This window comes from Lepeophtheirus salmonis, chromosome 11 (assembly GCF_016086655.4).
Source record: "Lepeophtheirus salmonis chromosome 11, UVic_Lsal_1.4, whole genome shotgun sequence".
Classification (NCBI taxonomy): Eukaryota; Metazoa; Arthropoda; class Copepoda; order Siphonostomatoida; family Caligidae; genus Lepeophtheirus; species Lepeophtheirus salmonis.
The window spans coordinates 3,868,712-3,883,480 of NC_052141.2; the positions used below are offsets into that span (position 1 = coordinate 3,868,712).

A 14,769-nucleotide genomic window follows, 5' to 3' on the forward strand; every position below is an offset into this window, starting at 1 on the left:
ATTAAACTGATGAATTTGCCCTTCAAAATAAATTCAGTTCGTATTTGTACAAGATTATTATAAAGTAATTTTCATTCAAATAAACTTACTCAATATAAAATATTGTAACATTCATTGATCTTTCAATAACAAATTAATTTTACGTGATTGGAGGTTCTACTACTCCAAATAGGTTTAGAACTAATTATCATGGGGATACATGATACAAGGTGTAATTCTGTACGAGTTATAGTTAGTTATGTCATAAGCAAATTGTACAAATTACAAACAAGAATGAGTTGGATACTTTTAAATAAATAATTTAGAATCCCTTTAATGAGGATAATACAATATTCCATGGATGGTCCATATTGTGATGGGGTAATTTTTTACTTTATTATCGAAAATTATTCATGTCGCAATACTGAGTAATAATCTATTAGACAACTCCAATGACAAGCACATTTTGATAATTATAAGGTCAGATACAACATCGGGATAGAGGAGTGTAAATCAGGACTTAAGCAGATACATAGTAGCTCCATCACATTCGATATAAAGGATTGTGTCATTCGCAACTGAATTGAAACTCAATCATTGATTGATTTATTGACTTCTTTTAACATTTTTTTATCTTTCTAATTAATTATTGGACAGTTGTGATGGTTTTTGTTCTAATGGGGATTTGAACCAAATATATTCTCATAAAGAAATGAATCAATACTTAACATTCGCGGCAAATAATTAAATATTTTATTTTTTTTAAAGTTGATGTAACAATAGTAAGAATCATAACTACATAATATTGCATTATGAATATTCATCAAATACATTTTTTTTTTCGACAAAGTAATAATTCGTCAAAGTGTATGCGCACGAAATAACTCATAGATAGATATAAAACATATATTATTTTATTACAACAAATGGCGTCTAATTATAATGACTGATTTTGTAATTCAATAAGGCATTTTGCGATCTACAAATTGTAGCAAGTACAATCTGCGAGCTGATACTCACACCAAATCGTAACATAGATATAATGTAATAGTAGATTTCCTGGGCAATCTTACTCCAACATACGCTACAGAAATCAAATCCCTATCTTTAATCACAATCTATACAAAAAAAAAATTAGTTAATTTTATTCTGTAACTCATTAGTAATTTGCATAGTTCGATAAACAATACTAGGTTTTATTTTCCTTAGTATTGATAAAATTGAAAAATTTCATTAAAATTCTAAAAAAAAAATGTATCTCTATGATTTTAAATTATTTCAGTTGACAAGGATATCGTAAATTATTAAAAAAATATTAAAGGGATACATTTAAGTCCATTATAAGGCATTTTTTACACATTAAAACTCATTTATACATAGATGTCTACAATATTAGTTGTTCCATGCCTGCGTTTGACACATATATCCACAATCTTTTCATGCACAATCAAAGAACGACCTATAAATAAATCATCCTTATTGTATTTGTCATAGCCAAACAATTCACACTCATGCAAAAAGCATGGAAGGGAAGCCATGTCCTCGTACAATTCATAAACCTCCCGTATCCCATCTTCCTCTTCGCCGGTATCAATGTTATATAAGGCATATCCACTTTCATATTCTTTTGTGATCATGCACCGCGCCCATATCGACTTCAACTTAGCTACAACAATTTGGAATTCCGTTGAAGGTGGATTCCGAATAGGGATTTTGAGTCTTTTATTGTATATTTCCTGAATTTGAACAATCCCTCTTTCATACTTCGACAACTCAGAATTCAGTACAAAGTTGAACGAAAGTCCTGTCTTTAAATTGATGACTTTTCCAAAGTGTTGAACATGCATTTTCAGCTCCTCAAAATTTATATCCCCAGCGAATATCTCTTTTTTTGTGATATGACAAATGATTTCGTTTTGATTGGTATTCTTGAACATATCGAAAATAGGGCCGGTTTTATCAAACAGAAAAACTTGGAGGGTATATTTATTTTCTTGTACAACTTGTACCCTTAGTTCCACCTTTAGAGAACAAAGGAAAGATCTCAAACTCCTGTACAAATCGGACTTCCAGCTCCCATTACTCAGTTCTACGTTAGCCAACGAGGATTGAAATGCAATAGGCCTTAATTCACGTAAGAATGAAGGACATGCGTGGAGTTCTGAATTTTTGATAGAGACATGAGACTCACCAGTGTCCATCAATTGACCCTCGTTTGGTGACTGAAAGTGTGATGAATTAAGGATATATAATTAAATACGTATGTATTGTACTGGACTTACAATGAGTTTCATCCGATAAATGTGATCATTTTTCATATAGAGATATATCCCGTTTGTGTGTATACGTGGTTGTCCTACTATTAATTTTCCCATTGACCTAGAATATTTCGCAGTAATTAGTGCTAGTACTTGGTCCGCCCCTGGATGTCGTATCCAAAATTTATTAGGAGTTTCGACCCAAGAGATTTCAACGGGTGTCTCTATATGAAGGGGAAATTGTTCACTAAATATTTGGAAACGTTCCTTGATCTCATTCTCCAAATCCATGGAACTCATGCTAAATACGCAAATAAATATAATATTTAGATTAATTTTGTTAAAGTGAAATAACTAATGGCTCAACAGTGAAATGCGTTTTGAAGGCTTTTTATGTTATTAATCAATTTAAACCCTTGAAAATACAAATAACGTCATCAATAATAAACAAAAACACGTACACTCATTCATTAAATAAGGCCTGACCTTCTACTTCGAAAACCACGAAACCCTGATTATTTGTAATAAGTAATTATCCATTATATAGTAATATTAATTTTTTCACTCACGTCATCAATTACATCGTAATTGAAGGAGACGCCATTTTGGGGGCTCAAAGTTGATATTTTACTACATAAGTTTCCAATCAATATTGATCAAATCCCATTGAATGGCTTTGTGAATAAAAAAGTCTTAACAACACTTGCGTTGAATATTACTTGATGCCAATGATAAAAACTGATTTTTGAATTAACTCAAAGTATTATTTACCAAAAATGACTATAGTTGGACATTTTTTTTCTATCGATTAAGGACGAGAAAAGTAGAATAATTAGAGAAAAATGTATGATTATTTTCATTGTAATAGTGAACTGATTCTCAACAATATCGATGTACTAACATATTTTTAATATATATTATGATCCAATATATATTAATATTAAAAGTGTTGATGGACAGTAGGTTCAAGTTCTTTTATTTGTTGGTCCCATTTTGACATCCAATAGTTTACTAATAGTAATATCCTTAATATTGATGGGGAAAATGTTTTCCTTGTTATAAAACTTTGTTGTTTAGGCTCCCAAAAATGGCCGTAATCAATAACCCTGACATCCCGTATTAAATTTATAATACTTTCAACATCCAAGACGACTTGTCTGCAGATACACGGAGCTAGTATCGCCGCAAAAATCAGTAAGATTTTAAACGATAATTATGATTGAAAACGTTATGAAATGGAAAAAATCCAAGCTGAAAGCAAAGTTTATATCACAAAAAATGATGCCATGTAGTAATTTGAATTTTTCAACAGAAATTCGACTTCCCCTTAATATTTAAAATTTAAGATCCTGTCATGTTTTGAGAGGATTTAGGAGGCCCTAGAGTTTATTGTTGTTCATCATACAGTTCCAAATTTTATGTCACTTTACTTATACCTGATTTAGAGACTTGGACTTGTCTTGATCTCACAATGGATTTAATACAATTTTGTAGGAAATTGAAGAAAATTGTTTCAATTTTTCTAAAAGGCACGTACAATTAAAGTACTTTTCAGTACACATGGATTATATTTTCTATAAGAAAATTTTATAAGACTTTTCCTTTTTTTTCACTTTGTGATATAAAATACGCTTTAAAAAACCAGTGGTTCCCAATTTGTGGGTCGCAACCCTAACTCGGATTCCCTCAATAATTGCATGGGGTCACCTAAGGCTTGTATTCTCATGGTAATATAAATATTATCTAATATAATAATCAAGTAAATTAAAATGTATTGTGTACATTTTAAGAATACCGATAATAAATTCGAGATACACAGGGGGTCTGCTGGGGTTGGGCTGGAAGTAGGTCGCGATGAAGGAATTTTGGAGAAATTATTGCTCTACAAGAAAAAAAAATTTAGAAAAACAGGGGCTTTTTGAAAGAATTTATTTTCTAAAATTCGTTCAAATTATGCTGCTGAACAAAAATTTGAAAAAGAAACAACATACGAAAAACAAAAAAAAGCAAGTATTTGAAAAGTTGAAGCAGGAATTGAAAAAACCAATTTGTCATTTCCAAAGATATTATGAAAATAATAGACATTATGCCTATAAATTTTTAGATATTTAGAAGTCAAATTTTATATATGTATAGCTTAGTACCAGTGAGCTCTAAAAATGTAGTGAAGAAGGATCCAGACAAATAATTTTATCTCCTTAGAGTCATCACAACTTGGCAAATGTTATTAAGGAACCGGAAAGGCTGGGAGCCAATGCTTTTAACTATCTTTTATTTTGTTACAACTTCAACAGAACTTGATTAAAATATACAATGACTTGTGAGTAAAGATGGAGTCTCAACTTGAACTTCCCGTATATAAGAACTTTTTCCCACCTTTGATATATACTACTACAATAATTTTGGATTGGTTTCTAACTTGATATCTCCAACAATTAACCTAGAGAAGTCTCACATAAAATTTGAAGTTTATGTATTATTGTTGTTAAGCATTTTACGGCAACTTATTATTTTTTATTATTATTATAAAATGATGATTATCCAATTATTTATTTAAGCTGACTTTGGAAAAGTATGAATGATAAAATATTATTATTTAACTATTAATAATATCAATAATAATAATTATATCAAAGTAAAATATTGCAAAAAAAGGCTTGTATCAATACTATTATTCAAATATGTAATTATTTTTGATTGCGTAATGTAATCACGCTGAATGAAGTTTCTATAGACTTATAAATTAATTTTATAAAATTAGGTGGTCAGTTTTCAAGACTATTTGCTGCCTACTGATAAGCTATAGCCTATCTTATCAATCATTAAATAATTAATTCAACATATTATAACACATTACATAGACAAAATACGTATTTTCACGCCCCTTACTGATGAGGTAAATACCTGAGGTCATTTACCCAAATAAATAGGTACATAATAATATCTTAAATGCAGTCTAGTAATGTACAATGAATATGAGCTAGCAAGATGTAAGGTTGGGATACTGATCAAATTGCAACAGAGGGGGCCCCTAGTTCGGTTTATTATGTGATTGCCGATGATGAATTGAACGAAAAAGTGCAAAATTGTTATGTTAGAAAGAATTCAAACAAAGAATATAGCCAATTCAGCCACAACCCGGTAATAAGGATCGCCCTAGATACTGCCCTCAATTCTTCTTTTTTCTTTCTTTAATTTTCTCTCTCTCTCTCTCTCTTTATTTATGAAATTATTATCACAGCTCATATGAAACCGAAGCTTTGTACGTTGGTGTTGTAGCAGGGATCTAGCTGCTAGCAGAATTCGTTGCTTTCATCGTGTTATATAATTCTACTTTCCCCCGTTTTTGCGTAAGTTTATTTCTTTTTTTGCGAACTGTTTTGCCTCATTTTGGGGCGAACTTGTTGCATATTTCAAAATTTAAATGATTAATAAATAATAATTATTCTTCATATTATATGTACTAGCCATTGTTAGATTATAAATTATGATGAGTGGATTTGAGCTTATTTTACTGATCCTTGCCATTTTGGGGCTTTTATCCGGATCCTACTTTGCGGCATGGTGGTATTGTAATGGTGTCAAAATGGACAAAACGGACCACTACATTTTAGAAGATGATTTAAACGGAAACGAAACGATGCGAAAGGAATCCAATTTGAAGTTGTATACGGGGTTAGGTAATACTCATATCTAATTTATGGAATTATACCATCTTATCTGTGCTATTCTTTTTAATTATTTATTGACCTTTGTCCGGACCTGTAAAACGTTTTCATTGACGTTCTAAATTGCATCATAATTGAAGGAGACGCCATTTTGGGGACTCAAAGTTAATATTTCTACTACATAAAAGGAACTAATTTCCAATAAATCTTAATGAAACTCCATCAAATTACTTTAAAAATACAAAAAGACTTAAATACTACTTTCACGCCAACGATAAACATTGATATTTGAATATATACTAAAAATACATAGATTTTGTACAAATCGATCCTTTTTTAAGGATCAATTAGGGATGGATAACTAGAGAAAAATATAAATAGTTAAGTTTGTTTTACCCATATGGAAATAAGATTATATAACGATGTAATTCTATATTTGTAATACACTTTAGGGGCATACATATGAATATAATGAAACTTGGCAATAGAGATTAAAGTTTTAAGACCATTTGACGTGATCCAATAGTCCGCTATTTTCCTTAATATTAATGAAAAAAGGAGTTTCTTTGTTATATAAATCCGTTATTAACCCCTCAAAATGGCCGGCATCAACATTGCAGACGTCACTCTGTAGCTATATTATAATTAAATATTTGCTATTTCCCCTAGATACTGTGGATGAAGCTAGAATTCTCAAACTGTCCTCACTTCAAGAGTCTGATGCCCCTCTACCCCCAAGTGCACCAGGGGATTTGAATCTTGAGCAACCACACTATTTTTCAGCCTTCTCTGTCACGAAAACTTCATCTAAGGCCATGTCTTCTCTCTCAGAGCCAAGGAATTTACCTTAAAATAATAATCTTTAATATATTTTTTTAATTATAAGAACATATTTCTCCATCCATGTGAATCTCTTTTTATGTTTTTGAACATAATTCAATGCTTAACTATAAATCATGGACAATCTTCCTTAATTTGTACGAAATGCTCAACTTTGTATCATATTATTTCTTTTTTATTTAATTATAAAATATATATTTTTATATTAATGAAAATAACGTAGAATAAACATCATCATCTTAGAACTCGAATAAACAAATTAGTGGATTAACAAAACTCCATATTATAAAAAAAATTTCTTAGCAAAAGAGAGGAGTCAACACTTTATATAATGAGGAAAGACAAATACATAAAGTTTAAAATAATAATAAAAAAGAACATTAAATGTATTTGAGATTACGGAAAAAAGATTAAATTGTTTGACAATGGACAAAATACTGAAGTCTACTTCAACATGCTTATGCACGAGAAGAGGATACAATTGTGGGAGTTGGTCCTCCTTCGGACAATGGCATAAGACTTTCTTCCTCTTGGGATCCCCTAGGACGTGTTGGAAGCTCTGTGTTTGCTGTGAGTTGTTGGCTTAGAACTGCAGCGCGATTAGGCCAAAAGGAAAAGTTACACTTCCCTCTTGTTCTTAAATAGAGTACGACCATCCATCCTCCAAAGAGTAGAAAAAGGAGTGCTAATATAATAACGCCAACGGTGAGAGAGGATGAATAGAGTCCAGAAAGCGAAGAGCCAAATGCCACCACTCCTAAACAAATGAGGATAATCCCAAAGGAGAGAAATACAAGCTGAAGTCGTCTCTTTTTTCCTCCACAGAAGGAGTTGTTGGATGTTGGAAGGTAGGAGGAAGTACGTTTAGAGCCGCCGTTGACTTGGTAGGTCGTGGGTTGGTACACGGGTTTGTTTCGACCCAACATGGATGTCTCTGATAGTTTTGAACTGTGTTTGACAGAACAATGGAAATGGAGGAAGGCCCTTCAATAAAAGGAATGACTCATTACAAGCAGAGTTATATGTGTGTAACATAGAGCCTTATTACATATGTTTCATTTTATACCTGGATCTCATAAAGAAGATGCTAGGTATGAGGAGAGTAGGGTGGAGAGCCTGTTGCGTGTGCAATATAGGATTGAATTCATTTGCTCGAATGATAATTACCCCCGAACGGAAATGTATTCATTCATCACACTTTAATGTGTATTAAATATACATTTAAGGAGAGTTATCCGACAACTCCGTTATCATCATAAATATTGCATCAGGATCCGTTAAGGTTAATTATCGTTTTGATAAAGTAAATATTATATTGAACCTATATCAGCCCATTAATCAAATTGTTGATAAGAAGCTTGGACGAGTCCACCCTATGGGTTATAACTATAAATTAGTCCCTATGTACAAAATGCAATAATTAGTTCGTAAAGTACGTCAGCTGTGAGGAGAGAAAGAGAGAGTACGCGTACTTAACTTTTCCTTAAAAAATCGAGATTAGTTTGATTAATTATTGAGCTCTCTCTGATCAACCGAGTGATTAAATAGTAGTAGGAGTAGGCTAAAGTCTTAATACGAACTAGCGAAACACACCTGTTAGCTTACAAAAAATAGATGATCGTCGAGTTATCTTCTTTTCGCACGCTAGATGTCGCTTTTTATTATACAACAGATGACGTCACTATATCATTTTTTGACATTTCCATTCTTGAATCAAATTTTTCTTCTCATCGTAGAATTAACCTTGTGCATTTGATTAGACACAAGAGTGGAAATTCATGAAAGTTGTATAGTTAGTTTTTCAATTATGCACGACGTCCTCTAGCAAACAAAAAAAGGGTCGTTAAGATAAGACGACTACTTTGTATGGTACATATATTGATAACGTGTCTTTCAATTTGCTACTTTGTTTTAAAGCTTTAGAGTGGGCAGGAGCATTGACTAATGAGAGTTCCACTAATATCTGGAGCGGAGCATGGCCCAGTTACTCAACCTTACGTATGGTTAGGTGGAGTGTATTTTTTCTACTTTAATATGCAAAAGCTAAGTGAGGTTGATATAACTAATAAATTATATATGATGGACTTTGACTGACCAATCGTCAATATTTTTTTTTCAAACATATTTTTTAAAATACTTCATTATAGGCTATTTTGCTTAATTCTATTTAATTACATTACATTGTACATCCTCATCAAAAAGATTACTTTTTTTTTTATGCAAAAACTTTTGTTCCTCATTTGACAGATATTGTTCAGTTGGAAGTTACATTCATGGTAGAGCATTTGACCTAGATCCTTTGATACTGATGAGTGATGAAATGATAAGGTGAGAGTAATAATTGTACAAACTTTTGCCATTTGGATTTTAAGCCTATTAGATACAACCCCCTCTCTGAGGTTGAGTGACTTAATCTTGTTCTACTCCAGATATTATAGGGACTATTTGAAGTACAAGAATAGGCCTTGGGGCTTCCTCTATCCAATCAAAACCATCAAGTGATATGATCTCAAATTTTTAAGAATAGAGAGGAAGTCATTTTTTTTTTTTTTTTGAAAAATATCCCTCCGAGGCTCCGATGTTCATGTGCTTTGAGCTTGTATTTTTCATATTTTATAATGTTTGGGCGTTGCTCGCTTTCCTCATTTTAGAGGGGGGGATTTATAATCTTATATATAAATATATTGATTATATATAGATATGATAAAAAATTTAAGCCCCCCTAAAAGGGTCTAGCGGTACCATTGTTTTTCTAACATAATAGAGCGTCTCGACTTGACGTCACAATTTTGATTTAGTCCATTTTGGGGGCCTAAGCAATCTAGTTACATAACAATCTCAACCCTTTTTTTTATTAATATTAAGTAAAATATTGGACCTTAAAGTGGGGCCAACAAATAGAAGAACATAAGCCTTACTGTAATTATAATTGTATTGTTCAATTGCCTTTTTTATTATATTTCTGATCGTAAAATGTGTAAAAATTATGATGGAAGGAATAAGATATTTTTCTCCATCTCTCCTATGTTTCTCCTTCCTAATCGATCATAATAAATAAAATACATACAAATCCAACTATTTTTAGGGATTTTAAATAGAAAATATTACTTAGATTTCCTTCAAATATTAGTGTGTATCATTGGTATCAAGTAGTAGTCTATTTTTATTCATAAAGCCATTTGATGGAGTTTTAAAAAGATTTATTGGCTATTTGTCCATTTTATATAGTAGAAATATCAACTTTGAGCCCCCAAAATGGCGTCTCCTTCAATTCGTAGTAAAAACGCTCTATTATCGTTTAAAATCCTATTGAGTTTTGCCGCGATACTAGCGCCGTACATCTGCAGACAAGTCGTGCCGGACATTAAATAAAGAGTGGTTACTGGAGTAACAGAGTGAATGACGTCATACTTGGAGTGCCCTCCAGAAATGAAGGAATCCTATCCGCTGCATCGATTTGTATGGCGGGATCAATCCGAGTTTCTCAAGCAGCATCTCCACGATGACTCATCCTCACTCGAAGAGAAGGATCCTCAGGGAAGAACGCCTCTCATGCTTGCTGTCACTTTGGGACACTCTTCCTGTGCAAAAGCACTTATCTCACATAATGCAGATACAGACAAATGCGTCAATTCCGGAGGTTGGAACCTGGTTCAAGAGTCCGTCTCTCGAGGGATCCCGGAAGTCCTTCAGTCGGTGCTAGAAACGAGAGATCGTCAACGTCAGGACTCGAGAAAAGGATGGATTCCGAGACTTTTAAATAAACTGATGGATGCACCGGATTTCTACGTGGAAATGAAATGGGAATTCACGTCCTGGCTCCCGCTTTTCTCCCGATGGTGTCCCAGTGACGTGTATAAAATCTATAAGCGGGGATCCCATCTCCGCATTGATACGACACTTCTCTGCTTCGACACTCGCTCCTGGGCTCGTGGGAATCGATCCTATATCTTATCCCCAGGCTCCAATGACACTGCAAATATACTCAAAATTGATCATGATAATAAAACATATCATAATGAGAAGTGGGACTTTACCACAGAAGAGTTAACGACCTCGGATCGACAAATAACGTCTCGTCAACGAAACCCACTTATTTTTACATTTTTAGACACTGAAAAAATTCATTTTGAGAGGAGTAAAACGTCCTCCTATATATTATGGGGCTCCTCTGATAAATATGAAACAATATCTGGATATAATTGTAAAGTATTCGCGGCGAACAATGTGGAGCTTGTCACGAAAACCCGTATAGAGCATTTATCTGAAGAACGTAAGCGTAAAGTAAAGTCAGAGAGTGACAAAGCAACCATCAATAACCCTTTATTGAATTCCCTACTCTCAAGAAGCGAGGTTGACGAGTCATCAGCACCTCCTTCTGAGCGAGTGAAAGGAGCCTCAGATGGAAATCCATATGGAATATCCGAGTCAGATTATTTTAATCCAGATATTAAACTAAACCATGATGTCGGGATTCCTAAGGAAATGACTACCCGTGTTCAGAAATTCAAAGCTCAATTATGGTTGAGTGAAGAGTACCCATTGTCCCTCCAAGAGCAAATCATGCCCATCATTGATCTACTCTCAATAACAAATACTCACTATCAAAAACTAAAGGATTTTTTCACACTACAGTTCCCCTCTGGCTTCCCTGTCAAAATAGAAATCCCAATCTTCCATGCACTAAACTCCCGAGTCACGTTCGAAAACATTTTTGGAATGGATAAGCCCGTGCAGGGCGTTGATGTGATTCAAGAGGACGCTAGCCGGCTAACTGCAGTTGTGGATGATTCCGTTTTTTCCATTCCATCAGGCTATAGTAGAATGGGAGAGGGATCTTTTGAGAATGATTATTTTGGTGAGTTTCAAGAGCATAATTATGTCACTGATTTATACATCATCCTCTATGTATGGACGTACCATTGTCCTATGTACAAGTTGTATATAATAGTATATATTTTTGCTCGAACAAAAAAACAATCTTGTACTACAAAAATCAAGATAAGAAGACAATCTCATTTTTTTTTCTTCATATATACATAAAGCCCAATATTTCATAGACCTATTTGAGACAATCCTAAGCTTGTTATTCAAATTACTGGCACTCAAAACTTCATTTGATTTGCTCCAATATATGCATTTAAAAAAATTAGTTAATTTTTTATTCATTTATTATGACGATCAATTTTGGCAATTGGCGGGAGGGTTAATAAGTATAATTTGTTTATTAAAATGGAAGAATATTCGTCGAAGAATAGAGTCAATACTGAGAAAAAGAATTCTAGCTTACTTTTGTTTTGTGGGGTCACATATGAATTTGGAAACATTGAGCTGAATAGGAGACAATCAAAAATTATAAATGGTGTTTTTTTCTCCTTCTTAACATAGTTCCATTATACTCAATACTTGACACTAATATCATTTTTATACATAATGTTTGAAGCAAGCAAGATATTTGATAAAAAGTAAAGAATATCATTATGACACATACTTCTTCACACGTTTTGTATACCCTTCATACAAATATGGATACACCATATGAAGCAACGTGAAATTCATTATATTCAGTTAACACATATTTATTTTTTTATGATCATTTTAGAGCGTTTTCATGTGACGTGAGCATCGTTTATCTCCGTCATTTTGAGGCCCTAAATAACAAATGTATGCTTATAACAATGTCAACCCTTTTTATTTTCATTCATATTAAGGAAAATAGTGAACTATTGGATCACGTCAAAATGAGACCAACAAATAAAAGGACTTGAACCTTTACCCTCTATGGCCTAGTTTTATTATATATTTGACCCATAAATGTCTTAAAAATATACTATTACATTGTTTTACAATTTTATTTTCATATTGATGATACTAAATTAATGATGAGAATGGAATGAATAAAATATTATTCTCTAATTATCCATCTTTTCTTGTCCCTAATCAAATGAAGTAATAATTGTAAAATATGGATATTTTAGTAAGGATTTTCCGTGTACATGTTAAATTAAATTTTAGCAAAACTTTTCGGATGCAAGAGCATCTTTTAAGCACTCTTGAAAAAAAAGAAGTTGTATATTTGAGAAAGAGTTATGTTTATAAAGTTTCAGTTTTTTGAGTGAGCTCTGATACTTGATATTTGATTCGATTTTGAGGCCAGTAGAGTGGTTCTGATTGTTTGAGTATCTAAAGTATTTCGTTGGGCTTCAATTTGTTTTTTCAAAATGAAAAATAAGGATTATATTCATATGTATATCTTGAGAAAAGGAACTGTACTTAAACTTCTGAAATTCCGCAATATAATTTTAAAATTGAAAATTCTTAATCCATTTACAAATATAGAATATTATTTAAAAAAATCACTTTCAAATGGCTCATTACATCTTTTCGAAAAAAATTTCAATGATCCGTTCCTATTCACAAAAAATTAATTTTTTTGGAAAAAAATTATAAATATTGACTTTTTTACTCTGCTGCATAATTTTCTTGAATTACCTTTTTTTAAAGAAAATAAATCTTTAACTTAAAAAAAAAAAAAAATCCGCTATTTTTGAGTAAATTTTTTTCATCCTGACCATAGGAATACAATGTTATACCATAGTTATGGTATATTATTAAAGCGTTATGGTTCATAACTCTTTTCCTAATGTTTGACTTCCACCACACTTTTTAATAGTGACGTATAAGAGAATATACTATTACCATTAATCATATGATTTCTAGTATTATAAGTTACTAATATACTTTTGTTATTCTCTATGACGTCAAAATCTCTGTGTCTTGCCCAGCAGTTGGACCGGTACATCTAATTGAAAATTCTAGCAAGCACGATTAAATGATGGTCTAACCTTGATCCTGACCAAAGAAATTCTAGAGATTTGCAAAAAGTCCGCCTGGAGCCCCTCCAGCTAATCCCCTGCAGATGCCCTTTCATTAGATCTACATTTAATTTATGTACCTTCTTTCTTCCAGGAATCGGACCAGATGACGACGAAGACCGCTTCCTTCAGTATGCCATTAGTCAATCCATGTCCGACGGAGAAGAAGAAGAAATTGATATATATGAGGCGCTCCGCTCCCCAACTCATTTAGATAGTTATTTAGACATAAAAAAAGCTATTGAGGCGAGTTTCAGTTCGAATAATGAGGCGGCACCAGGAGCCACTGGTGGAGAAGGAGTAGAGGATCCGAAGCATAAAAGGGGAGATGTTGTACTCCCCGAATCAAAGAAAAAAATGGAGTCTTCATTGTCATCTCCTCTTTCTAATGATTTGGAGCTCGCTATAGCATTGTCTCAAAAGGACCAAGATAACATTGTCATGAGGGAAAGAGAGGAGCAAGAGATATTGGAGAGAATATTGGCATTGTCCATGATGGAGAAGTAATTCCTTATCTGTTATTAATCATTTTTTGTTACATTTACTGTCAGAAGAAGGCTGTGGATGGTTCCCTATGATAGAGCATTTTGCATAAAGATTTTATTATTTAAAAAAAGAATACCCCTAAATAACCGTTCACATTCACTCACACAAAAGAGATATTTTATATTGTTTGTAGAATAAGACTACATATTATTATATTTATTGATATTACATATTGTATAACATTTATTTTGTACATATTTTTGTAGAGAAGATATTGAAAATATCTTCTCTTAGTATTTATATTTATTCCATTTTATTTCTTCTCGAAAAAGAAGCATACAATTGTTAAAAAAATTATATGCAAATACTATTAACTACCTATGATTTAGTTTATCTCGCACAATTAGTTAATGAAAGAAATTAAAAACAAGATACATTTATCGCCGTTGTTATCTTTATTGCATCACTCAACCTTTCCTTCAGTAAGAAAAAGAAAGAAAGGATCCAATAGGATCAATTGGATCAGTGTTCCTCAAATTGGGTGCAGCGGAACACTCAGGTGCCTCTGACTGATATTGTGTTAGTCCTTATTTATTCGGTCGAGTCTAGTCTTAGGACCGGTCCTATAAGCCATTCGGATCGGACCTTCGGACTGTCATTACA

At 32.6% G+C, this 14,769-nt stretch overlaps 3 protein-coding genes and 1 long non-coding RNA gene across 4 annotated transcripts; 2 read left to right on the forward strand and 2 right to left on the reverse strand.

Moving 5' to 3' along the window:
• Window positions 1-709: 709 nt before the first annotated feature.
• LOC121126076 (uncharacterized) lies at window positions 710-2,691 on the reverse strand. The gene is made up of 2 exons (XM_040721367.2): window positions 2,262-2,691; window positions 710-2,201 (listed from the first exon to the last, which is right to left on the reverse strand). The coding sequence occupies exons 1-2, from the start codon at window positions 2,535-2,537 to the stop codon at window positions 1,350-1,352; spliced, it is 1,128 nt and encodes a 375-aa protein (XP_040577301.1). The 5' UTR covers window positions 2,538-2,691; the 3' UTR covers window positions 710-1,349.
• A 2,758-nt stretch (window positions 2,692-5,449) lies between these two features.
• On the forward strand, window positions 5,450-6,990 carry LOC121125819 (uncharacterized). The gene is made up of 3 exons (XM_040721057.2): window positions 5,450-5,587; window positions 5,705-5,917; window positions 6,575-6,990. The coding sequence occupies exons 2-3, from the start codon at window positions 5,725-5,727 to the stop codon at window positions 6,754-6,756; spliced, it is 375 nt and encodes a 124-aa protein (XP_040576991.1). The 5' UTR covers window positions 5,450-5,587; window positions 5,705-5,724; the 3' UTR covers window positions 6,757-6,990.
• Window positions 6,899-9,410, reverse strand: LOC139906589 (uncharacterized). The gene is made up of 2 exons (XR_011782223.1): window positions 7,913-9,410; window positions 6,899-7,861 (listed from the first exon to the last, which is right to left on the reverse strand). It is a non-coding gene; the product is annotated as an uncharacterized lncRNA (long non-coding RNA).
• Window positions 9,411-9,546: 136 nt separating this feature from the next.
• On the forward strand, window positions 9,547-14,546 carry LOC121125818 (ankyrin repeat domain-containing protein 13D). Its single transcript, XM_040721056.2, has 2 exons — window positions 9,547-11,603; window positions 13,715-14,546. Exons 1-2 carry the CDS (start codon window positions 10,145-10,147, stop codon window positions 14,125-14,127), a joined length of 1,872 nt encoding a protein of 623 aa, XP_040576990.1. The 5' UTR covers window positions 9,547-10,144; the 3' UTR covers window positions 14,128-14,546.
• Window positions 14,547-14,769: the final 223 nt, after the last annotated feature.